At 52.8% G+C, this 24,764-nt stretch overlaps 2 protein-coding genes across 2 annotated transcripts in view; both read right to left on the reverse strand.

Moving 5' to 3' along the window:
* TEAD3 (TEA domain transcription factor 3) overlaps window positions 1-3,012 on the reverse strand; it is a 21,795-nt gene extending 18,783 nt beyond the window's left edge. Inside the window, exons 1-3 of the mRNA XM_059401532.1 lie at window positions 2,982-3,012; window positions 1,900-1,966; window positions 1,593-1,648 (exon numbers count right to left, since the gene is read on the reverse strand). Coding sequence (XP_059257515.1) covers window positions 1,593-1,648; window positions 1,900-1,966; window positions 2,982-3,012 — 154 coding nt within the window. The remainder of the gene's footprint in view (window positions 1-1,592; window positions 1,649-1,899; window positions 1,967-2,981) is intronic.
* TULP1 (TUB like protein 1) lies at window positions 2,443-14,949 on the reverse strand. Its single transcript, XM_059401533.1, has 14 exons — window positions 14,903-14,949; window positions 14,204-14,337; window positions 13,781-13,936; window positions 13,051-13,200; window positions 12,212-12,313; window positions 12,018-12,137; window positions 11,560-11,726; window positions 11,169-11,205; window positions 8,460-8,728; window positions 8,165-8,277; window positions 7,165-7,279; window positions 6,962-7,060; window positions 4,772-4,943; window positions 2,443-3,174 (listed from the first exon to the last, which is right to left on the reverse strand). Exons 1-14 carry the CDS (start codon window positions 14,947-14,949, stop codon window positions 3,041-3,043), a joined length of 1,815 nt encoding a protein of 604 aa, XP_059257516.1. The 3' UTR covers window positions 2,443-3,040.
* Between the last annotated feature and the right edge of the window lie 9,815 nt (window positions 14,950-24,764).

Genomic DNA, 24,764 nt, shown 5'->3' on the forward strand with positions numbered 1-24,764 from the left:
GGGGGGGGGGGAGACCACACGGGGACACACACACACACAGCTCTGTCCTGCCAATCACTGACCATCCTACAGAGCCAGTCCCCAGTCCCAATGCGCTAATTAGCATTAATTATTGTTCCCTCCCTAGGGGGGTGGGGGAAGGCTCATGAAGTTGAGAATCCCATTGGCTCTTAGCCTCTCCCTGAGGAGGGGGCATCCAGGGCCCCTGAAGTCATCCTCACCGGTGAGCCAGTTCCTAGAAGTTACATCTGTCCGTCCCCTGCCCAAAGGGTGAGCAGGGATCCACAAGACCGCAGAAGGATGTCCTGGAATGACACCCTCCTGGGGGAGGGTCTTGGAAAAGGAGCTACAAGAATCTGGAAGGGAGGAGCACATAATCCCCCTAAATGTCCAACTTTGGGGGACTCTAGATTTCCTTTTTGCCCCAGGCTGCCCCCGACTTTCTAGCCAAGGAGGTCCAGGCCCCCTGCACTGGGGTGAGACGTGTATACACAGGCCACAGGAGACAGGATACATTGAGCTGCCCTGAGCTCCAGCCCCTCAAGCTGTGTCCAGTCCCTACCCCCATCCCTTGCTTTCCTGGTCTACAAGTCCAGGCCTGACCTGGTTCTGCCTCTACCTGGAGAGAAAACACAGAAGGAAGTGCCCCTTGAGAAGTCCTCCCGCAAGGCCTCATTCCCTCTTGTCCAGAAAAAATCTCTGAGCCCTGGGCAGATCTCCCAAAAAGGTGACAGAGTGGGGTCTCAATGACACTGCCCTGGGGCCTGGCTAGCTAAAAACTGGATGCAGGCAGGCACTCCTGGCCTTCCCTCCCCAGTGGTGGTGGTAGTGGAGGGGACAAGCCTCCTTCCAACCCTCTAAAGTCTAAACAAGGGCTCTAAGGAAGTGTAACGAAAATAAGGCCCCAAAGCCAGCCCTCTTTGGAGCCAGGCTCCCAGAGCCCTGGTCTGGACTCCGAACCTCCACCCCAACAGGGGCGGCAGAACTGAAAGGAGCTGAAGCCCCAGCTTCTCAGGGGGCGCACGCCCAGGGCACGCAGCTCCGCTCCCAGACACACTCCACAATCCAGCGCAGCTACAGGCACCGCGCGCAGGAGCCGGCCTGGGCGTCGGGAGGCCGGGCCCTAGGCCTGCGTGGAGCTGGGGCCGGGCCGGCTCTAAGAGCGCGCGAGCCGGGAGTCCAAAGGGCGGCGGGGCCCGGGACTGGGAATCCCGGGTACGAGCTCCCCGATGGCAGGCCCCCCAAAACGTGCGGCCCCCAGACCCCTGCCTCGACACCCCAAACGCGGACGTTTGGGGTGTCGAGGGACAGGCGATGGCACCGGGGACACTCTCCCGGCTCCCCGACCTCCCCCGACCAACTCGGCCGGGTCGCCAGGGGGGGGGGGTTGGGGGGGGGGGGGGGGGCGGGGCTTCCCGGAGAGCTTCCCCCCCCCCTCCCTCTAAACTTCCCGGCACCCAGATCCGGGGCTCGGGCTCGAGCTGGACAATAGCTCGGGGACCCAGCCCCCCTTGAGTGCCCCCCCAGTCCAGAACCAGCCAACCAAACCACCTCTCCCAGCAGGGCCTCCTCCCCGCGTCTGCCCGGCTTACCTGGTCCGAGCTCGGGGGGGCGCTCCGGCCGGGCCGCTCCGCCGGACCCGAAGGAGCTGAGAGGGGAACAGGGGAAGGGGGGTCTTGGGGAGGGGGCTGGCCGGAATGTGCGGAATGAGCCGGGCTGGAGCGGGAGGCGCCGGGCGCGGAGGAGGGAGCGAGCGGGACGGAAAGTTTGTGTTGAGGAGCCGGGGCGGGGGGTGGGGGCTGAGGGGAAGGAGGGGGCGGGGCGCGCAGGGGGGCGGACACCGACCGGGAGGGGCGGGGCCGCGCGAGGCCGCCCCCAGTCGGCGCTCGGGCTGCTCACCCCGCTGCTTCGCGACCCGTGGCTGCTCCCGGCCTTCCCGCGCCTAGGCGCTCCCCTCCTCGCCTTCCTGTGCCATGCTCTCAACCTCCCCCTGCACGCCGGGTCTTACCCCACCTGCCCAGGACCCGACCACAGTTTTGGGGCTCAGGCCTGGGCGGGGCCGAGGGCGGAGCTCCCGCCTAGCCGGCTGGACTCCCGTCGGGGTGCCGCGTCACGAGGGACCCCGCGGAGCCGGAGCGCACGGGCCTTGGGGCTCCCTACCCACGCCCCAGTCCGGTGCGGCCGAGGTGGAGCGCCCTCTCCCGCCCGGGAACCCGCCCCCAACTCTCCGGGCCCCAGACCCCGCCCCGCCCTGGCGACTGCGCCCGCCCTGCCCGGACCCGGTTTGTCTGGTTCTCCCCGAGAGGCTTGTTTCTCGAATTTCTCCCTTTCCCCCTCTTCCCGGACCTCCGGGGCCCTCCCTCTCGGCCCGGGGCCCCCGCGGGGGGCGTCTCGACACCACGAGCCCGCCGAGTTTCGGTAGGACCGGCGCTGGGCGCGGGGGAGGGGACGCGGGAGCGCCCCGGGCCTGGGCGGGAGTGGGGTTGGGGGGTGGGGAGGCTGGCCTCCAGCCCGCCCTCCGGACCTCTCCCGCGCTCCGGACCCCTCCCGCCGCCTCGTTCTCGGCACGCGCTGAAGAACCACTGCTCGCCGGGTTCCGGACGCGGCTTTATTGGGGATGTGGGCACCCGGTCTTCCTCCCGCAACACCTACCCCCTCTTCCGAGCCCGCCCCACTCCTCGGAGCCCTTAGGACGATCCCGGAGGGGGTTAAAACAACACTGACTACTGCTCCTGGACAGGAAGTGACTGGGGCGCGGGGCGGAGAAGGGGGGCGGCTGGTGAAGCGGCGCAGGCTAGCTCTGCGACCAGATGTGCGGCTCCCGACTCCAGATGTTCTTCATCTCTGTCGGACCGCCCTCTGAGCTCCTCCCCTGCCTCGGCCTGTGCCAGGCTGGGGAGCGGGTGGAGGTCACTCGGAGACAGTGAGGGGTCAGCCCCGGACAAGAGAGGAGTCTTCAGTGGGGGCTTTGGCGAACGGACCCTGCGGGCCTCCACTGAATCCTTCCCCCATCCTTGGCGGGCGCTGGGGGTTGCCGGGGTCACTCGCAGGCCAGCTTCCCGTCGAAACTGGAGAGGGCGATGGCAAAGGCCTGCAGGGCGCACAGTGGGTAGCGGTAGTCTAGAGTGAAGGCGTCCTCCGCCACGCGACCGAACTGCAGTACGATGTAGTCCGCTATGGACACAGACAGAGAAGCGGGGGGCAAGATTTCCTGGGGTCCCAATCCTGGCAGGCAGTGTCCTCACCTTTGGGAGAAGTCTCCCTCCTCTGCTTTGGGGCCCTAATCCTCAGCCTCCATCTCAATTATTCACCCTCCACCCATCCACCCCTTCTTATCTGACCCATCTGGCCCCACCTGCAGCTTGACCAGCCTTCTGACTGTAAGCCCCTGAGGGCAGGGACCCTGCCTTATCTTCTGGCACCCAGGGCTATGTGTACGACAGGCACTTAAATACAGGAACCTGTCACACTCCCCCCAGCCTAGAGTCCTTTTCCAGTGGCTGCGGCCTCATTCCTTCTTCGATCCCGAGCCCCAAAGTCCCGTCTTAGACTGCCAGGCTCTATCCCTTCACTGGCCCCTGAGTCTCTATCTTATTGAGTGGCTCCACTCAGTTCCATCCGATATCTGGTCCAGGATCCCATCCCCAGTCCCAACACCTCCCCCAGCATCCATAGGAACAGGAAGTTGCTAAAAATACCCCTGATCTCTGTAGACCAGGCTCCACCAGAAATGTGATCTGGAGAGCAGTTTCCTAAGGCCTTGGGACAGGTGACACTGGGGACACATCCCTAGGATGGAGTGGGGGATGGAGAAGTTGCTCGGTGTCAGCCAATCCTGGGAACCCATAGTCCCTTGGGAGGTACCTTTCCACCCCAAACTTCTTCACCCTAGTGGGAACCTGTCCCCCAGGCCTGTAACAGGGACATTTTTACTTACTTGTGTTCTGGGCATATCTTGTTTCCCTAACTCCTTGAGGGCAGGCCTTTGACCTTACTTGAGGACAACAGAGTAGGCATTCAAAGATGCTTGATGAATAATTCCTAGCCCTGCAAGGCAGCCATCTTGAAGCGATTGGGGCCTGGGGCCCTAGAAGTAGACCACCTGGGTTCTCATGCCAGCTGTCCCTCTCTGAGCCTCAGTTTTCTCATCTGCCAAGTAGGGACAATAATAATACCTTCCTCAGGTATTGGGGGGACAGGGTTGTTGAAAGATTTAATGATTCAATAACTGTAAAGTCTAGAGAACAGTGCCTAGCACATAGGAGGCTCTGTGTATCTGTGAAATAAATTCTCATGGCCAGTGGGACCTTTTGGAGTTGCTGAAAGACTCTGGGGAAGGCGCTGCCTTCTCTGAGCCTCAGCAGCCTCTTTGAGTGGTTCTCAAGCTCCACCAGACTAACTGTCCCTTCAGCATAGTCTTTCTTACCCAGAATATCCCAGTATCCACACCAGGCTCTAGTCAATGCTAGAAAGAAGGCCTGGGACAGAGAGCCCCAAGACAACTGCTTGGAATATCGGAGGTTCCTGGGAGCATGCTGTCAATGTCCATGCAGGAGGGAGTGACTTTCTTAGATGTTCTGGCTCCAGAGATCAAGGACAGCTTTGTGCACACCCGCTCACGCTTGTGTGTGTGTGTGTGTGTGTGTGTGTGTGTGTGAGAGAGAGAGAGAGAGAGAGAGAGAGGCAGCCAGGTGGTGGGGAAAGGCCAGAGGGAGGGTCAGGGTCCTGGAGGTGGTGGGGAACAACCCAGCTTGGGGCCTCAAATACTCACGGTCATCGGCATGGATAATCTGGAAGTTCTTGACCGAGGCTTGTGTGACTCGGCCTTGGAAGTTGAGTGTGTAGGAGCCGCTGTCTTCGTTCCAGATAGGTGGCTTGTTGTGCAGCTCAATGAGGCTCTCCAGTGTCTTGTTCTGCCAGCGCACCAGCAATCCATCGCTAGCCTGGGGTGCCAAAGTAGAGTGTTAGGGAGAGGACAGTTAGGGGTGGCCGAGATATCTCAGGACCAAGGGGAGGGGGCCTGGGGACCTGGGCCTGCCTTCGCATGTGTGTGCTGGTATGCAGCCTGGACATCGACATCCATTCAGGGGATCCCCGAAAGGACACTTGGTCTCTGTGGTGTCCTTGTGGGCAGGGTGGAGCTCTGTGAGAATGGGGTTTCGCTGTGGGATGTCAAAGTGGAGGGAAGGGAAGTAGCACTTGGCCCCCAGTAGGCGTCCATGCGCTTGACCCCCCAGTGGGCCTTCGGAACAGCCGCATGCTGGCACCTGATCACAAGAAGGCACCAAACAGGCTAGGTTCGCTGAGGAGCTCACAGTTGCGCGTGGGGAGATGGACAGGTGAACGGACAGATGGGGTGGTTAAAATAAGATGTCCCAGAAGAGAGTTTCTCAAAGGAAGGAGTGGTGTCTATGGGATAGCGCTCCTCAGATGCTTCTTTCCCCAGTTCCCTTGGCACTGGTCCCATCATGGCTTAGAGTGAGTCGGTTCAAGATCATGACTTCTGAGAAGCCTCCCTGACCTGGTGTCCGATTTAGATGTCTTAGCTGGAGGCTCCCTCCATAACACCTTGCTCTTACTGTTTCTCCCACTACACTGTCATAAGCAGAATTAGATACTTAAAGGGAAGGCATCATATTTTATTGACAGCTCCGTGCCTCAGTTTCCCGCACAACAGGGTCTTGTGAGGATTAAGGAAGGTAATAGTGCATGGCATGTTATTCAGATCAGTTAACAGCCCAGAGTGAATGCTCTCAGTAAATGTCGGATTGCTCTGATGGACGGTAAAATGATGAAGTTACCCGGAACGGCCCTGGGGAGTTCTCACCAAGCCCAAACACACCTGGGAGGCACTGTCTCTGGAGCTTTTGTGTGTTTAGTCCAGGCCCGGAAGGAGTGGCTGTGGGACCCCACAGGTCCTAGAGACTAGAGCCTTTCATGCCCCATGCCTCATGGGTTGGCTGAACCTCTGATTACAGTGTGTGACTTGCCAGCATGGAAGGATGAGTGATCAGCTGACGGTGTTATTTTTCATTGTAAGTAGTGACATCACTACAGGTATGGAGCAGGCCAGTCATCCTGTCTCTGCAGTCCTGAGCTCACTGACCCATAGTGCCAAGGAGCAGAGGGAGGGTCTGACACTGCAGAGGCCACCTCTCCCTGGGCTATCACTCCCTATTACCTTAGACCTCACACACAAACAAGCAACCTTTGCTTTTTAAAATAAAAGGCAAATCAAGTCACTCCTGAAAACCCTGCTGTGGCTTCCTGTTTCTGTGAGTACAAACCAGTTATACAGGCCCTATCTGCAACTCAACCCTCACCTCTCACCTCAGACCCACCAGGCACCATCCTGCCTCAGGGCCTTTGCACTGGCTCTTCCCTCTGCCTGGGTGCTCTTTCCCCAGGTATCCGTCAGCTTGCTCCCTCACCTCCTTCAGGTCTTTGCTTAAACATCACCTTTTCAATGAGGCCCACTCTTTTTCTTTCTTCCATATTACTTGTGACTTTCTAACATTCTACACAATTTACTTATTTGCACAATTATTGCCTACGGTCTGGTCCGTCTCCTCCCCTAGAATGCCAGCTTCATGAAGGCAGATCTTTTTTACTCACTGATGTCTTCCAGTTGCCTAGATTCATAATCAGCACTCATTATACACTGAAGGTGGATAGTACAATATACACAATGTGCAATTCATTCAGTGAGTGAATATATGAATGGATGGTGTGGTATACATACTGGAAAAAAAAAAAACATTGTATTTGTTTCAGTGAATTCAATTACAAAACCCCCTAATTAATCCCATGAGTTTCCAGAATGAATGTATGTGCCCAGGAAGTTGGGTATGGGCAACCTGAGCCCCTCGGCAACCCCCCCAGCACCCCAGGAGTGGGTCATGGGTGGGTCACATGGGAGCAGGATCCTCAGGGAGAGGCGTCAGGGAGGTGCTGGGCTCACATTTCGTGGCCGGATGGGGACTCTCTCGTTGTCCGAATTCATGCCAGGAATGATGACCGTCATGCGCCGGGGTCCCCGGAAGCCCAGGACATTGGTTTCCTGAGAGGGAGATGCCTGTTATGCCGGCCCCTAACAGGTGTTGGACTCCACCCACCCCCTGTGAAGGGGAGTGACCTGCGGGGTGCGCCCAGGGGGATTCTCACATAGATCACAGCTGCCAGTTCCTGCCGAAGGCTTCCTACATTAGTGCTGCCTCCTCCACGATGCGGGTTCTGCCCATTGTCAAAGACGGTAAAGCGGTTGCCCAGGAGATTGGACCTGCAAACAGGGCGGAGCTGGGGGCGGGGCTGGGGGATTCCACACCCCTGCTCCAAGACCCTTCCTCACCGACAGTTTGGAGAGCTTCCTGTGTCAAGGGTGTGGGTGTCTTAGGACAGAATAACTCTTGTCCCCTGTCCCAGGGGCTCCTCATGAGGTCTTTTTAGAAGCTGGATCTGGGAGGACACTGGACAACCTTCAGATCTCAGCTCCATCTCTTACTGCGTGACCCTAGGCAGGCTAAACTCTGAGCCTCAACTTTCCCTTCTGTAAAATGGGCCTAATGGCAGTATCTAACTCACTTGGTCAAGAAGGGGACTGAATGGATTCATATTTGGAAGTTAGAACGATGCCTGACACATAGGTAGGCCTTTCATAAGCATTTGTTAAGTATATAAATATAAGAAATAAGGCATGACTCAGGGGTCCCCTTGCCCTTACCTCTCAGATGTGCAGTGAGGATTAGATGAGATATATGGGGGGACACAGCACAGGGTAGGTGCTGGATATTTGTTTATGCATTCACTTAGTCAATGTTTTATTGAGTTGCTACTATGTACCAGGTGCTGGGAATTCAGCCACGAACCAAACAGGCACCGACCATCCCTGCCCTCATGGACTTTATGACCTATGTCAAGTGAGGTCCTTGGTCCAGCAGCCTGGGCATCACCTGGGGGCTTGTTAGGAATGAAGAGTCTTGCCCCACACCCAGACCCACTGGGCCATTTTAACAACTCTTCCAAGTGATCTGTGCACATTCACGTGTGGGAAGCCCTGGGGCAGGGGACATTTTTAGAGTGCCCACTGTGGCGGACACTGCCAGGCACAGGGAGACGGAAGCGACTCGCCGTGGCATTCTTATGGCCCCGGGCCTCCCAGCCCCACCTCAGCTTCCCGATGAAATTCTCCCCTCCTCGGGACAGATTGGTGGGGTCACTGGAGATGAGGTAATTGGCCGTCTTGCTACGTTTCCGTTTCCTGCCAGCCAGGAGAAACACCTGGGGAGAGGGGGACACAGGTGAAGGAAGGAGGCGTGTGAGAGGGAAAGGAAGGCCTGTTTGTGTTGGACTCCACCCACCCCCTGGCATTTTGGCTCTAGGCACCCCCCTCCGCCCCCGCTCCCTGAGCCTGGGTGCTGAGACCTACAGTCTGTCTCCCCTGCCGCCTCCCCCCTACCCACCTTCTTCTCGGTGTCCAGGTGCAGGAAGTAGGAGGGATACAGGCCCCGATCCATGCCCTTCTTGTCCCGGGTCAGCCTGCAGCGTACTGTCCGGCCCTGGGGCGCAGGCTGGAGCACAAACTCCCGGGGCTCATCCACTTCCATGGGTGGGGATGGGGCTCTTTCCTCCTTCTGGTTTGGGGCAGAGCGTGTATCAGGCCCGGAAGCACTGGCTCCCCTGCTCTCAGCAGGTCCCCAGTACTGGGACACAGGCAGGACAGGCAGGACAACTCACCACTTTCTGTGTGGGAAGAGAACACATGGGCCAGCTATGGTGGGTTGGGCCCCCACGCTTCCCCAGGCTCTGGGGAGTTTGGCATTTTATTATTATTTTGTTTGGCTTCTGGTTAAGAGCCTGGGCTCTGGAGCAAGACAGCTTGGGTTCAAATCCTGGTTCCACCACTAACTCGGTCATCTTTCACTTGAAACACCATATGACTCAGTTTTTTCACCAGAGAAATGCAGAGGTTGGGGCTGGATACCCGGGAGAGACCTTACTTCATCTCTGTATTTAACAAACACTCATATAAAGTCTACCAATGCGCTGGGCATTGCTCTAAGTATCTTCTAAATATTAACTAATTCAATTCCCTTAGGTAACTACTGAAGTTGTTGTCCAAATTTACTGAGGAAGTTGAGGCTCAGAGAGGTTAAGCAATTTGCCCAAGTTCACACAGTTAGTAAGAAGTAGAACTGGGCTTCATTTATTTTTTTTTTAAGATTTTATTTATTTAGGGGCGCCTGGGTGGCTCAGTGGGTTAAGCCGCTGCCTTCGGCTCAGGTCATGATCTCAGGGTCCTGGGATCGAGTCCCGCATCGGGCTCTCTGCTCAGCAGGGAGCCTGCTTCCTCCTCTCTCTCTGCCTTCCTCTCTGCCTACTTGTGATCTCTCTCTGTCGAATAAATAAATAAAATCTTAAAAAAAAATAAAAAACAAAAAAAAAAAAAATTATAAATAATTTTAAAACAAAAAAAAAAAAAAAAAAAAAAAAAGATTTTATTTATTTATTTGACAGAGAGAGATCACAAGTAGGCAGAGAGAGGAGTAAGTGGGCTACCCGCTAAGCAGAGAGCCCAATGTGGGGCTCGATCCCAGGACCCTGAGATCATGACCTGAGCCAAAGGCAGAGGTTTAACCCACTGAGCCACCCAGGTGCCCTGGAACTGGGCTTTAAATGGTACCTGTTAGAACCAGAGCTTTAGAAAGAACTTCCGTGTGGACACTGTCTCAAGGGGTGAACTGAGGTGGGGCCAAAGGTATGAACTGCTGTGTTCTAGAGTATTAGCCACTGCTATCATTACAGTGTCTGGTAAATATCAATGACTGTAGTAGCCAGCCTCCAAGATGAGGCCCAGTGATCCCCGCCTCCTGGTATTTACACGTCATGTAGTCCCCCTTCTACATCTTATCAGAGTTTGGTCTCTCTGACCAATGGAATATAGCCCAAGTGATGGGGGGTAATTTCTAAGGCCTGGTCATAGAAGATATGGTGGCCTCTCCTTGCTGTCTCCCTTGGGCCACTCTTAAGCCCTGGGTGAAGTTGGCTGCTATGTCATTAGACCATTCAAGCCACCCTATGGAGAGGGCCCCGGCCAACAACCATGACAGAGAACCATTTTCAAAGTGGATCCTCTCTTTCCGGCCAAGCTTTCCGAGTGACTGCTGACCCAACTGACATCTTGACAGCAATGTAGGGACAGACCCCCCAAGCCCAGAGTATCTTGCTAGGCCCCTCCTAGATTCCTGAATTCCAGAAACTAAGAAAAGAAATGTTTGTTTTCTTAAGGCACTAAGTTTTGGGGGTGCTTTGTCAGATGGCAATACAGAGGTCAGACAATGAATGAATAAAAAAGCTTATCTCGCTCATAGAAAAACTCTGAATCACAGTTTGGTGGCATTCCCCCTTAGGGTGGCCTAGGCCCAGCCTGGTGACCCCACAAACCTAGTGTCCTCCGCCCTCATGTTCTATCCCTCTCCTAAGAGGGAGAGCCAAGATTCCAACCCCAACTTTCCCATTAGGGAAGAGAAGGGGCTATAGGAAAGCCACGAGGAATCCCTGATAGGCTGCGGTTGGCCATTTTTGCCAAGGGCAGGTTTGGATTGCATGTGAAGTGAGGCTGATGTTGGTGAGCAGGCCGGTAGCCCGTGGGGCCAGGGAGCATCTCCTCTCCACTCTGAGCTGCTCCTGAAGAAACTTGGGAAATGTAAGACTATGTTTGGAATGTGATGTGGAGAAAGCCAGAGCTTACTCAAACAGTTCCACAGCTGTGAATTTCTAGGGCCTACTGTATAGGAGGTAGCACTGCGGTTATATTCCCTGTGGGAGATAAGAAACTGGCCTTTCAGTATATATATCGGAATCTGGTAAGGTTGACTAATGTGAGTCAGTCCCATAAGACCTGACCACTCCTGAATGAACCAATAAACCCACATGGCTCAGATCCTAGCCCTACCCTCAGCATGATCTCTCCACTTGTGGAAACCAGTTTCTCAAAGCCTTTCATCCCTTTCTCTCTCCAGTTTGACCCCCCTCTCCTGCTTAACTCCAGCTTGTCCATGTTGGTGCCTGAGTCCTTTTTGTGAGGAAGAGCAATATTCAAAATAGTTAGTAAACTGTTCTGCCCCTGAGAATGCCCCTGGGTCTGAATGGACCCTGGTGGGCCTGTTAACCCTTCAGCTGCCAGAAGGTTGGGCCATCCCGGGTGTGCTAGCGGAAAACACTTGGGGCCCCAGAGCAGTAGTGTGAGAACATTTTAACAACTCAGTGAACATGCTCTGCCTGTGTGGTCTACCAGTCTGGTCCCTTCGTGTGGCAGCTGTGTGAGCATCTCTGGCTGGGGCTGCTGGTTAGGCCGCAGAGGGGAGGGCTTAGAGCCCAGATAACATCAGGCCCTCAGGGAGCCTATCCCAGCCCAGTGACCCCTCAGCCGCCTTCTCTGTTCTCACAAGTCTGGTGCCCTTTGTCCTCCTATCATGTTATCAGGGAGGGAACCAAGATTCTAACCCCAGCCCTGTGCCCCCACTCCATGAGGTTCCATCCTCTAGTCCCCCAAACCTAGGCCCCTGCTCCCTGAAGGGGCCTCAGCCCCCTTCCCCTCTGGATCCCAACCTTTTTGGCTTTTCCTTTCGCTTTGCCCTTCTGATTGCTGTTCTTGGTCCCCACGGCTGCCCCTTCTTCCGCCTCTTCCTCGTCCTCCTTCTGGGCCTCTTCTGGGCCTTTGGAAGTGCCTGGGCATGGAGGGGGAGCAAGCCTGTAAGCCCCTGACCCTGCGGAGCACTAACCCCCACATCTTAATGGACCCTCCCCACAAATACAAGAGAGTATTCCCGTGTTACTGTTATCAGAGACTCAGAAAGGCCTGACTGAGGCCACACAGCTGTTCAAGTGCAGAGCAAGATGGCCGTCAAGTTGTCTGACCCCAGAACCTGCTCCTCACCCGACCCTGATCCCTGTGTCCTGGCTCCCAACCCCCAGGACGGCCTCTCGACGTCAGGGTACACGAGCCCACAGCCACCCACCTTTCTTCTTTGGAGCTTTATCAGCTGAGCCTTCTTCCCGGACCAGAAACAAGGCTGCTGGAGTCTTCTTTCTCACTCTGGCCGGGCTCCCTGAGGGGTCCCTGTCAGTCTCCCCAGATCCTGTGTGGGTGGATGTGAAGGAGACACAGTCCACCACACCCAGAGTCCCCTGTTCCTTCGGAGACCAGTCTCACCTTTCTTCTTCGTCCTTCTCATCCTGGGCCCCTCCCCCGCTGGTGCCTCCTTCTTCTTAAGGCGCAGAGGTTTGGCTGGGGGGACAGGGCTTCCCAGGTCCCCTGGATATGGAAGGAGGGGTTAGACAAAGAAGAGCCTGTTGAACCTGAAGGCCGCCTTCCAACCCACTCATCATTCCTTCAGTCCCCAGGGAGGCTAAAGGCCTGACAAGGTCCCAGGATTTGTCTTCTGCTTGTTGTGCTTTAATCCCGAGTCCATAAAGAGCAGGACAAATACCAGGAACTTCGTAGGCATTACAGAATGAATGAGTGAATGAATGAATGCCAGGCCTTCTAACTGAGCCTCTGATTCCCAGCTCCCACCCCATCTCCCCCAGGAGACTTCCTCCAGCAGGTGCTACAGACAGCGCACTGTCGCTCCCACAGAGGCCCAAGGTCCTAGCTCCCTCTTCCCCTTTAGATCAGCCTGCAGTACCTGTAGCCCAGGCCAGGGAGCCATGACAGCATTTATTTCATTGACTGATTTGCACCGTAATCACTTTGATACTTTTATGAAAATTATAACAATAATTTATATTGAGTTACCAAAAAAAACTAAAATCCTCCCTCCTCCCTGGCTCACAGAGCCTCCTGGGCAGGCAGGGGGGCGGCGGGGGGAGGAGGGTGGTTGATACATCGTGATCTAGGTACTTAAGGACCATCACGGGGAAGACACCAGAGAAAGAAACTCTTGCATCCAGGTACTGGGTAACTTCCTGATGTCTCAACTCTCGCCTAGCCCTGAAGGACAAGGCTACTTTTCCGAGTCTGTGGGTGCCCTCTGTACCCTCAGCACTCACCCTTCTGTCCCTGGGCCTTGGCCTTCCTCTCCTTGATACCCGCAGAAGTCTTCTCTTTAGGAGGCTTTTTGGGTGGCAGAGGGGTTTTCCGTTTCTTTTCCTCTGCCTCCTCTTCCTCTTTCTGGTCCTCGTCTGATTCCTCCTCATCCTCTATAGGTAGAAACTTCTCATAATGGGGGCTGGCATAGGCCCCGTTATCTGGGAACCCAGTCCCCCCAGATTGTTGGGAAGTGGTTATGGTGGGGGAGGCTCCCCTTCTGGAACAGGAACAGGAGGAGGAACACAGTTCCAGCACCTTCCTCAAACCCTGGGGGTGACACCCTAAGGTGTTCAGGGGAGTCAGCTGGGGTTGGGGGAATGCAAGGGCCTTCACAATCCTGTTCTGGGGGAAATGCCCTTCTCTGTAAGGCTTTCTCTGTCCCCTCCAGGACCCTCTGCTTCTCCCTGGCCTTGTCCCTTTCTGACCTCCAGCCAGACCCATCTGGGCTACCTCTGGCCCCTAGCTGTAGTTAAAGGCAAAACTCTTAACTGCTCTGTGCCTCAGTTTCCCCATCTGGAAAACAGAGTAAAGAACAAGAGAATTAGGTTCTTTTCTGACTCTAAGAGAAGGCCAGAGCAGGGGAGGTTTTTTCCCCGAGTTTTCCGCCTCCCTGTCGCGGTTCCCGTGTGGCCACCTAGCTCCTTCTCCCCAGTGCCCGCCTCCCGGCCTCCCCGCCGGCCCCTGTCTCACCGTCAGCCGCGTCCGGGGCTCGCGCTACCAGGAAGGTTTCCCGCGGGTCGCGCTTGACCTCGGGGTCCCTGAGGAACTTGGCGTAGACGGTGCGCGGCGGCCGGGCCTCTGGGGGCTGCGGGGCCGGATCCTCCCGCGGCTTCCCCCTCCGCCCGGCTGAGCCGAGAGGCCGGGGTCAGGCAGGGTCGGACCCCCTCCTCCAACGGCGCCCGAGCCCCGGACCCTGTCCTCCTCGGGTTCCTCTCCGTGAGGGTCCCCCTGGGCGCTCTTTACACTTTCGCACCCCATCCCCTGGTTTTCATACATCCCTCCTAGCCCCTAACCGCTTCAACCCCAGCCCGCTGCCACCCCTCCAGGTCCCCCCCCCCCACTGCCCCCACCCCCAGGATTCCAGGACAGCCGCACCCCTCCCGCGTCCCTCACCCTGGAGAGCGCTCCCGGGCTCGGTGCCCAGCCCGCCTCCAGGTCTCCGGGGCTTGGATCCCTTAGGGCCCGGGGACTCCGGGGCCTCCGTCCTCTTCTTCCTCAACTTCTGCCCCTTGACGGGTCGCTGCGGAGTGGGGGGTCAAGAAGGAGGAGAAGAAGGAAAGGGGGGCTCTGAGGTCCGTGACCCTCTAATCCCTTGAGCCGCCAGAAATAACCGCGGATTATCGGGAGGGGAACCGCAGTCGTCGTCTTGGGGTGGGGAACGGTGACCCTCTCCCATGCATCATGGCTACGTCCAAACCACAAAGTCCCAGTTCTTCCCCTGGATATCCCATGCCCCAAAACACCCCTTCCCTCAAAAAAAAAAAAAAAAAAAAAAAAAGATTACAAGGAAGGAAGCAACCTCAGACGCTGCTGAGGAGGACGTGATCCACTCCCAGATCCCCTCCCTTGCGTGGGTTTACACGCAATGGCGGGTTCTCCCTGCCTCCTTTCCAAGCAGGGGTGGCGCGTACCTGCTTAAGGCGCGGCTGGACCTCCGGGCTCTGGCTTTCCTCCTCGTGTCCACTGATGTTAGCAAAGGAATCAGTCTGTCTTCCACCCCTGTTCTGCGCCCCCCCCGCCCCTCCCTCTGGGCCCTCCAGGGTTCCCCAGGGTTCAGGTAGGTTGAGGTGGTGGGGGGGGGCACTTCCGGACCTGTCTGAGGCCCACACCTCTCGGAGGGTGTCGTCCTGCAGGGGCATGGTGCCTTCCTCTATCCGCACCCCTTCTCTGCCCACCCTGCGGCTCCAGGAAGCCTCCCTGCCCTCCCTCGCTAATCCAGGCTCAACTTCACCCCACCTCCCGCTGGCTCAAGAGGGTGGCAGCTGGGGAGGGGGGAAGTGCTCCTCTCCAGCCCAGGACTCCCCCCACCCCAGGTCCAGCCCCCTGCGGGGAAAAGGCTGAACTCCCAAGTTCCCAGACCACCAGTCCCACCATCCCCTACCCAGCCTCCATTTAACGTATCACTTTGTCATTTGTCAGGGGTCAGTGGGGTGTGGGAAGAAAATATTAGGTAGATCCTGTATTTATCTTTTTTTTTTTTTTCATAAAAAACAAGAACCAATGTTTGCTGATATTTAGTATACATGGACTGACAGAAGCAGGTGTATACACAGTATAATGCCTAATTATGGGTGTACACTTAAGATTTTTTTTTTTTTACTGATAGAGAACATGCTTTTTAAAAAGTTTAGAGACCAGGGGTATAGTTTTTTGTTTGTTTTTAAGTAATCGCTATGCCCAAGGTGGGACACAAACTCATGACCCCACTCAAGAGCCATTCATGACCCAGAGATCAAGAGTCACGCGATCCACCAACTCAGCCTGCCCGGTGCCCCCCAAGGATATAGTGTTGATGTGATTAATATCATGGGAGAAGTTTAGTTAAATGCTGAGGAAGCCCAGAGGAGGGGTCCCAGTCAGCTGTCCTGGGGCTTCCTGAAGCCCCATCTAAAATTTAAAAGATGGTGAATAAGGAGTTACACAGGCAAAAATAAAAGTGGGATATGTCACCTGGTAAGGGAACAAGATAGAGGCCTGGAAGTTGGAAATAGCCAGATGTGTTCAAAGGTTTAGTGCTAGGAGGCAGGGTTCACCCATTGGGTCAGCCCTGAGCCCGCAACCTGAGCTCTGTCACTTAAGGCCTAAAGGCCCTTCGGTGACTTACTTAGTCCTCTGAGCCTCGAGTTCCTCTTTTATAAAATGGGCTCGACCTGGTAAGGATACTGTTAGATTCATTGAGATGAGGGGCATCTGGGTGGCTCAGTCAGTTAAGCCTCCGACTCTTGGTTTCTCAGGGTCGTGAGTTCCAGCCCGGCATTGTGACAGACTCTGAGATGACAGGTAGAAAGGAGCATGCAGTGGGCACTCAATAATTGGGAATTATGTGCCTCTTTTCACTGCAGTCCCATTTCATCCCTGTCTCTTCAGCATTTGCAACACGACTTGATACATGAGTGGGGTTCATTTTTTTCAGTGAGTTAATGAGTTTTTTATTTCATTCAAATCACACCAGGAACCAGTGAGATAAGCAGGGTAGAGATGATTATCTCTATTTTACAGATGGACGAACTGAGGCTCAGGGAGGTGACGTGAGTGCTCAGGGAGTGCTCAAGTTCAGCCAGATTGTAAGGTCACTTCGTGAATCCAGATCTGACTCCTGTCAGAGCTTTTACTCCTAACCCTTGCATGTTTTACGCCATCACAAGGGTTAGAGAAGGGCTATGAATGAAACAGGCTTTTTGTTTTTCATTGCTTGGTCCACTTGATCCAGATGGGCCCTAATCAGTCTTCCTAAAATACCCCTTCTTCAGCTGACACCTCTGCTCAAAAACTTTCAGTGGCTCCCTGCTGCCTAAGGATCGAATTGAAATGGGCTGGGTTGGTATACAAGACTCTCTCTGGTCTGTCCCCAGTCTGCCTTTCTAACTGCAGGGCTATCCCCAGCCCTACTATTCATCCAGTCACATTGGTGTGCATAAAGCCTTTATATTCTCTCTCTTCCACACCTTTGCTTAAGCTGTTCCCATCTGGAATGCCCAGCTTATTCCAAGAAACCTGTCCCATTCTAAATAGGCCTCAAGTTGCCACCTCCAAGATTCCTCGATCCTCTTTGGCCTCAGAATACATAGTAACAATAACAGTAATAATAGTAGTAGTAGTAGTAATAATAGTAATAATAGCAGCATTTATTGACCAGCCCCTGTGTGTCAGTCTCGCTGCTCCCCTTCTCTCCCCACCCTCACAAGAATGTTTATAAGTCAGACATTAACACCCTGATATCAAAGGTAAGGAAACTCATGGCTGAGAGTCGGTCAACGAATATTTCCAGAACATACTGACTTTGTGCCAAGCAGTATGCTAAGTCCAGGTCATACAGTGACGGGCAAAAGGATGTGGTCCCTGCCTCACGGAGCTGACCTTCTTCTGAGGAAGACACAGAGTAAAGACATAAGTACACTAATTCATTGATGTGTGATCTCGCTGTTATTAATGGTACTTAATACCAAGAACGAAAATAACTGGATTCCGTGAGAACAGCAGGTGGGATCCAGGCGGGACTGATTGATCGATTGATTGATAAGATTTTATTTATTTATCTGACAGGGAAAGACAGCACAAGCAGGGGGAGCAGCAGAGGCAGAGAGAGAAGCAGGGCGCCGTGATGAGTAGAGAGCCTGGGATCACGACCTGAGCGGAAGGCAGACCCTTAACCCAAGACTGTCTGAGAAGAAAGTTTTTTCCTTTCAGAGATTTTATTTATTTCACACACACACACACACAGAGCTCACGCACAAGTGGGTGGAACAGCATAGGGAGAAGGAGAAGGAGCCTCCCCATCGAGCAGGGAGCCCCATGTAGGGCCCGATCCCAGAACCTTGGGATCATGACCTGAGCTGAAGTCAGATGCTCAACTGACTAAGCCACCAAGAAGGAAACATTTTAAAAAAAGATTGATTTTATTTATTTATTTATTTATTTATTTATTTGAGAGAGAGAGAAAGAGTGAGAGAGAGCATGAGGGGGGAGAAGGTCAGAGGGAGAAGCAGATTCCCTGCAGAGCTGGGAGCCCAATATGGGGCTCGATCCCAGGACCCTGGGATCATGACCTGAGCTGAGGGCAGAGGCTTAACCCACTGAGCCACCCAGGTGCCCCCCAAGAAGAGAATCTTTAAGCTGAGCCCTGACAGGGTTCCTGGCTGGCTCAGTCAGTAAAGTGTGCCACTCTTGATCTTGGGATCACGCATTTGGACTCTATTTTGGTGGCAGAGTTTAGTTAATAAATATATACTAAAACAAACGGAGACCTGAAGGCTTTCAGAGACTAGGAATGAGAACATTCCAGGCATAAGGCACAGCTTGTGCAAAAATTTCCAAGCAACCAAAGCACTTTGCATAATAGGGCAGGGGCACCCCTTGACCAGGCCCCCAAGACCATCCTTTAGAGGGTTCCTGAGGATCAAAAAGCCCAGACAAACACATGACTAGGAACCAGAGGGCACCTGAGGCTCAGGGCTGATCTGATCAGGTGAAGTGGAAACTGACATATCTGTGTTCTAAGGAGGAGGGGGGAGGAGTCAGGTGTTGGGGGGTGTTGGAGGTGTCGGGCGGGGGTCAGGGGGTCATATCTTGCTCCCTGTTCTCCAAACCAGAGCTGTCTGCGCTGGACTGAAGGTGGGTTGGGTGACCACCCAGGTCAGAGGACATGGCTTTGGAGTGTGGGCCGGTGTGAACAGCAGGCGCTTCCAAGTGAAAGAAAAGATGAATGCATTTCTCAGACCTCTCCTCTCAGGTTGCAGGGATGTGATAGGTTCTCAAGTAGTAAAGCCTCGGGTTCTTGTGCTTCTTTTCACGTTCTGAAGGTTCTCCTGAATCAGCACTGGTAATCTTAAAGGTGCACGTGGCGACTGAGGAACGTTTTATAATATTAAAAACAATTCATATTGACTCTTAAATTTGTATATATGTAGGTCAGGACAATGTGTGAGATGCGATTGCTGTTCCTCAGATTGACGCATCAGATGCTGTTTTGGGAACAGTTCTGTTTTCCTAAACATATATAATAAGATGGAATTAAAATGTCTGAAACTATTTAAATTCAATTACATTTTGCTACTTATTTTTTAAAATATATTTTTAAAAGATTTTATTTATTTATTTGGCAGAGAGAGATCACAAGTAGGCAGAGAGGCAGGCAGAGGGAGAGGGGGAAGCAGGCTCCCTGCTGAGCAGAGATCCCGATGTGGGGGCTCCATCCCAGGACCCCAAGACCACCACCTGAGCTGAAGGCAGAGGCTCAACCCACTGAACCACCCAGGTATCCCTACATTTTGCCACTTATTAATTAGAAAACATATTTGCCTTTAAATTTTAATACATAATTTTGAATGTGAGGAAAGTCACTTTTGAAAGCATGTGAAAAATAACTTTATTAAAAAGGTTTCTTTCTTTAGGGGCACCTGGGTGGCTCAGTGGGTTAAAGCCTCTGCCTTCAGCTCAGGTCATGATCCCAGGATCCTGGGATCAAGCCCCGCATCAGGCTGTCTGCTCAGTGGGGAGCCTGCTTCCCCCAATCCCCTCTTTTGGCCTGCCTCTCTGCACTTGTGATCTCTGTCTGTCAAATAAATAAATAAAATCGTTTTTTTTTTTTAAGGTTTCTTTCCTTAATTTATTAAAGGGTTTATTTATTTATTTGAGAAAGAAAGAGAGAACAAGCTAGAGGAAGGGGCAGAGGGAGAGGGAGAAGCAGACTCTCTGCTGAGCAGGGAGCCGCCGCATAAGGGGCTTGTTCCTGGACACTGGGATCATGACCTGAGCCAAAGGCAGATACCCAACCAACTGAGTCACCCAGGCATCCCGAGTTAATTTTGTTTTTAAAAGTGTTTTTATTCATTTATTTTAGAGAGAGGGAGAGAAAATGGAGGGAGGGGCAAAAAGAGAGGGAGGGACAAAATCTCAACCAGACTCCATGCTGACTGGGGAGCCTGGCAGGGGACTTGATCTCATGACCCTGAGATTGTGACTGGAGCTGAAATCCAGAGTCTGGTGCTTAACCAACTGAGTTACCTAGGTGTCCCTGAAAAGGCTGTTTTTTTGTTTGTTTGTTTTTGTTTTACATTTTTATTCCTACTTTTGAGGAGAATGTATTCATATTTTGTATGCTTTGAATGCAATTATATATTTTTAAAGATTTTATTTATTTGACAGAGAGAGAGAGCACACAAGCAGGGGAGCAGCAGAGGCAGAGGGAGAGGCAAGATCTCCCTCCAGAAGAGAGCCCATCATGGGAATCCGAGGACTCTGAGGTCACAACCTGAGCCACCCACGCTCCTGCAATTATGTTTTTAAAAATCCTTCAAGAGGTCGCCTGGGTGGCTTAGTGGGTTAAGCCTCTGCCTTGGGCTTGGGTCATGATCTCAGGATCCTGGGATTGAGGCCCACATTGGGCTCTCTGCTCGGCAGGGAACCTGCTCCCCCCCCCCCCCACCTCTGCCTGCCTCTCTGCCTACTTGTGATCTCTCTCTCTCTGTCAAATAAATAAACAAAATCTTTTAAAAGTATATTAAAAATTAATGCAGGTCCAGATCATGAGAGGAACAGAAAGTAGCAAAGTGGAACTCGGAAAAAAAATGAAAGGAAATGTCTGGGTCTTGGTGATGCTAGATTTGGTGAGCATGTGTGGGGAATTTAGAGACAGTATATAAATATTCAGATTTGGGTCAGGTCTGGATTCAGGATTGAGGATCAAGATTTTGGTTAAAATGAAGGTCTGGGAGGGCGCCTGGGTGGCTCAGTCTGTTGGGTGTCTGCCTTCTACTCAGGTCATGGTCCCAGGACCCCCAGCAAGGAGCCTGCTTCTCCTGCTCTGTCTACCCCTCCCCATCCATGTGCTTGCTCTCTCTCTCTGTGTCAAATAAATAAATAAAATTTTAAAAAATAAGTAAAATGAGGGTCAGTTTAGGAATAAAAATAAGATCAGGAATACGGATAACTTCTAATACCTTCTGACCTAACACCATTGCAACAGGCCTTACTCCAAAGAAACACAGTCTCAAGTCTCCCTAATTACACCTTGTTTTGGTCTAAAAATGACAGTTTTTAGCCTGATCATTGGCATTAGTCACCAGATTCAATTCCACATGAATTTTAGCCATTTTCTAAAATTAGGTCTTCTTTTTTTTTTTCTTTCTGTAGACTCCATACCCAGTGTGGAGCTCAACATGGGACTCGAACACACGACCCTGAGATCAAGTTGGGTGCTTAACCAAATGAGCCACCCAGGTGCCCCTAAAATTAAATCTACCTTCAGAAGACAGAAATTCACCACCACCACCAGCTGGGGACGCTGATAAATAGTGACTCCTACCACATGCCAAGCACAGTTCATCCTCACAGTAGGGCTTGCCTGGCTTCAGCTCAGAGAAGCTAAATGACTTGCCCAAGTAATGTGGGGCCATACTGTTGACTAAACACCCACTCTGTGCCCGATATTTACTTGTGTTATCTCTAGTCCCTGTGGAAACTTTGAGAGGTGGCTGGGCACGTGGTTTCACCTCCCTGTGGCCCAGTTTTCTAGCCAGTAAAGTGGTGACAATCATGGTACGTGGCATTAGGGAAGTTTCCAGAATTGAATGGACTGATACGTGTAGGCGCTTGGCACAGTGCTGAGCGCAGAGAAGGTGCCCTGTTGATGTCACTGAATATCGGTTTATCTTCATTTCACAGATGGACCAATGGGAAGCCCAAGTCTCTGAGGGGCTCAAACCCAGGGAATTTTGGGTCAGTGTAGGCGGTGCAGTGGTGAAAAGAGGGCATCTTGGGAAAGTCTGAAGCAGTGGTTAAGAGCTAGAGATTTTACCCAGAAATAGTCCTGGTTCACCACATCCCACCTGAGGTACCTGGGGCAAGCTTTCCCTCTGGCTTAAAATATCTTGCCCCTGACCTCAACTTCTTGACGGGTCGAGGTAGATGTGCACCAGGAAAGGATCCACTCAGGCAGGCTTATCAGAAACCTGGGAACCCCACGGCCTGAAGGTGTGTCCAGGCTCTGGCAAAATAGAAAACAGGCCTGAGCTTTGAAATGACCACTTTTTGCCAGCTTTACTTTTTTTTTTTTTTTTTTTTTTAAGATTTTATTTTATTTATTTGAGAGAGAGAGCAAGTGAAAGACAGAAGACAAGCATGGGGAGAGGCAGAGGTAGACTCATAGCCCAAGCAGGAAGCCTGATGTGGGGCTCCATCCCAGGACTCTGGGATCATGACAAGCCAAAGGCAGACGCTCAACCGACTGAGCTGCCCAGGCACCCCTGCCAGCTGTATTTTGCTGAAGTTGTCTGGGACTTCTTTCATCCATCAAGGTTCTGTCGGTGTCATGTGGCTACTGGCAGACTGTTCCCCCAAAAAAGTTTCTCTCAGTGAACCCTAGACTTCCAGTGCCGGGGTCCTAGCCATAGCACTGCTTTTCAGATAAGGGGACAGAGGTTCAGAAAGGCTAAGTCAGCGTCCAGAGTTTCACAGGTGGACTGTGAGTGAGTAGGACGCAGACCAGCCTTCGGAGCTCAGAGCCCTGGAAGAACACCACGGGGGCCCACAGAGGAGCTATTTTTTTTTTTAAAGGGTTTATTTATTCATGTGACAGATCACAGGTAGGCAGAGAGGCAGGCAGAGAGAGAGAGGAGGAAGCAGGCTCCCCACTGAGCAGAGAAGCCCAATGCAGGGCTCGATCCTAGGACCCTGGGATCATGACCTGAGCCAAAGGCAAAGGCTTTAACCCACTGAGCCACCCAGGTGCCCTCACAGAGGAGCTTTTGGGGTGTTTGCTGAGTGAAGCTCTAGGTGCCTACTGGGTGCTAGCTGCAGAAGCTGAAAATGGGGTTCACGTTCAGTTTTCATCAGGGTGGAGCTCACAGCCTGAGGGAGAAGTGTTGCTTGGCGGCAGAGGTGGTGGAATGGGGGGTGGGGAGGGCAGAGAATGAAACAGGGCACTGACATCCACTCTAGAAAGTCTAGTGTGACAATGATGTTATTGCGGGACTTCATGGCTTTTTGCAGAATTGTTGTACATCTGGGCCTTAAGGGCTCAACGGGTCATGCCGTATGGCCCCCAGCAGAATCAGGGGTCCAGAATGAGAGTTCATTCAATAACTATTCATTGAGACTATACTGTGTGCCAAGCACTGTTCTGGGTATTTGACATGTGTTAGTGAACAGAATGTGCTAACCCCCTGACCTCGTAATGCTGACATTCTAACCTATTATACAGTGTGTTAAAAGGTGAGACAGGGGCATCTGCGTGGGTCAGTGGGTGAAGCACCTAACTCTTGATTTTGGCTCAGGTCATGATCTCCACATTGTGAGATTGAGCCGCACATCGGGTTCCATGCTGGGCCTACATGGAGATTAAGAGTCTCTCTCTCTCTCTACCTCTATAAAAGAAAAGAAAAGAAAAGAAAAATGAAAGAATGTGATACAGAAAATAAAAGCAGAAAAAGGGGGGAAAGGTTAAAAGTATGAGGGGAGCAGGGATTGAATACTAGAGTGATCAGGAAAGGTATCATTGGGAAGGTGACATCTGAATAAAGATCTGAAGAGGTGACAGGTGAGCTGCATCAGTATCTGGAGGCAGAGCATTTCAGACAGATGAAACAGCATGTGCAAAGGCCCTGAGGTAGGAAGGTGCTCAGCCACATTTGAGGAACAGTAAGGCTGGAAGAGAGTGGGTGAAGGGGAGAGCAGTAGACAAGGTCATAGAGATAGTTAGGGTGTAATGGAGGCCGAAGAGCAAGGGAATTAAGGTAACATTTAGCTCTACTTAGTGAGAACCGGGGAACATTGGAGGGTTTTGAGCAAATTTTAATAAGACCACTCTTATTAACATTCAGGAGGGTTGGGGAGGCAAGGAGGCCAGCAGTTCACCAGGCAGTGGACAGGTGAGAAGGTGGGGGGCAAGACAGGCTACCCTAGCTCATTACTTTTGGGGTTGTAGGGTGAGGGTGGCACTCAGGCTTTGGCTTGAGCAACTCGAGGCCTGGAGATTCCATTGACTAGGTGAGAAGGACCTTGGAGTGTCATGTGTGGGAGGTCGGGAGTCTAGTGTTGGATGCGTTCAGTTTTAAGTACCAATTGAAGGGCGCCTGGGTGGCTCAGTGGGTTAAGCGTCTGCCTTCAGCTCAGGTTGTGATCCCAGAGTCCAGGGATCAAGCCCTGCATCAGACTTCCCACTCTGTGTGGGGGGGGTCTGCTTCTCCTTCTGCCCCTCCCCCTACTTGTGCTCTCTCTCTCTCTCTCTCTCTCAGATAAATAAATAAAATTAAAAAAAAGATTTTATTTGTTTAATTTACAGAAAGAGACACAGCGAGAGAGGGAGCACAAACAGGGGGAGTGGGAGAGGGAGAAGCAGGCTTCCCTCTGAGCAGGGAGCCCAATGTGGGGCTTGATCCCATGACCCTGGGATCATGACCTGAGCCAAAGGCATCCGCTTAACAACGGAGCCACCCAGGTGTCCCAATAACTAAAATCTAAAAAAAAAAATAGAAAAAGAAAAAGTGCCAATTAAAGGGCACCTGGCTCACTCAGTTGGAAGAACCTGTGACTCTGGATTTAAAGGTCATGAGTTCTAGCTCCATGTTAGGTGTAGGGATTATGCAAATGAATAAATAAGAATTTTTAAAAAGTGAAGTGCCCATTGGATGGGCCTGTGTGATGTCACAGGGCAGCTGGACACAAGGTCTGGGCTAGAGATATGACATTGGGAATCACAGCCCCGTTTATCATAGTTACAGTCAAACACCCGGCTGGAATGACTGAGGGAACAAGTGAAGATAGAGCAGAGGGGGTCTAAGGACTGAGCACAGGGGCACCACAATGTTAGAAGGTGCCGGGACATGAGGAGGGACCAAACAGGGAGGCTGAGGAGGAAAAGCCAGGGAGGGAGGAGGAAACGCTGCAGTGTGAGAGGGGGAGCAAGCAATCGTGTCAGGTGCAGCTGAGAGGAAGGGCTCATTTATTGTGGAGGCCC

Source organism: Mustela nigripes, chromosome 5 (genome assembly GCF_022355385.1).
Source record: "Mustela nigripes isolate SB6536 chromosome 5, MUSNIG.SB6536, whole genome shotgun sequence".
Lineage (NCBI taxonomy): Eukaryota > Metazoa > Chordata > Mammalia > Carnivora > Mustelidae > Mustela > Mustela nigripes.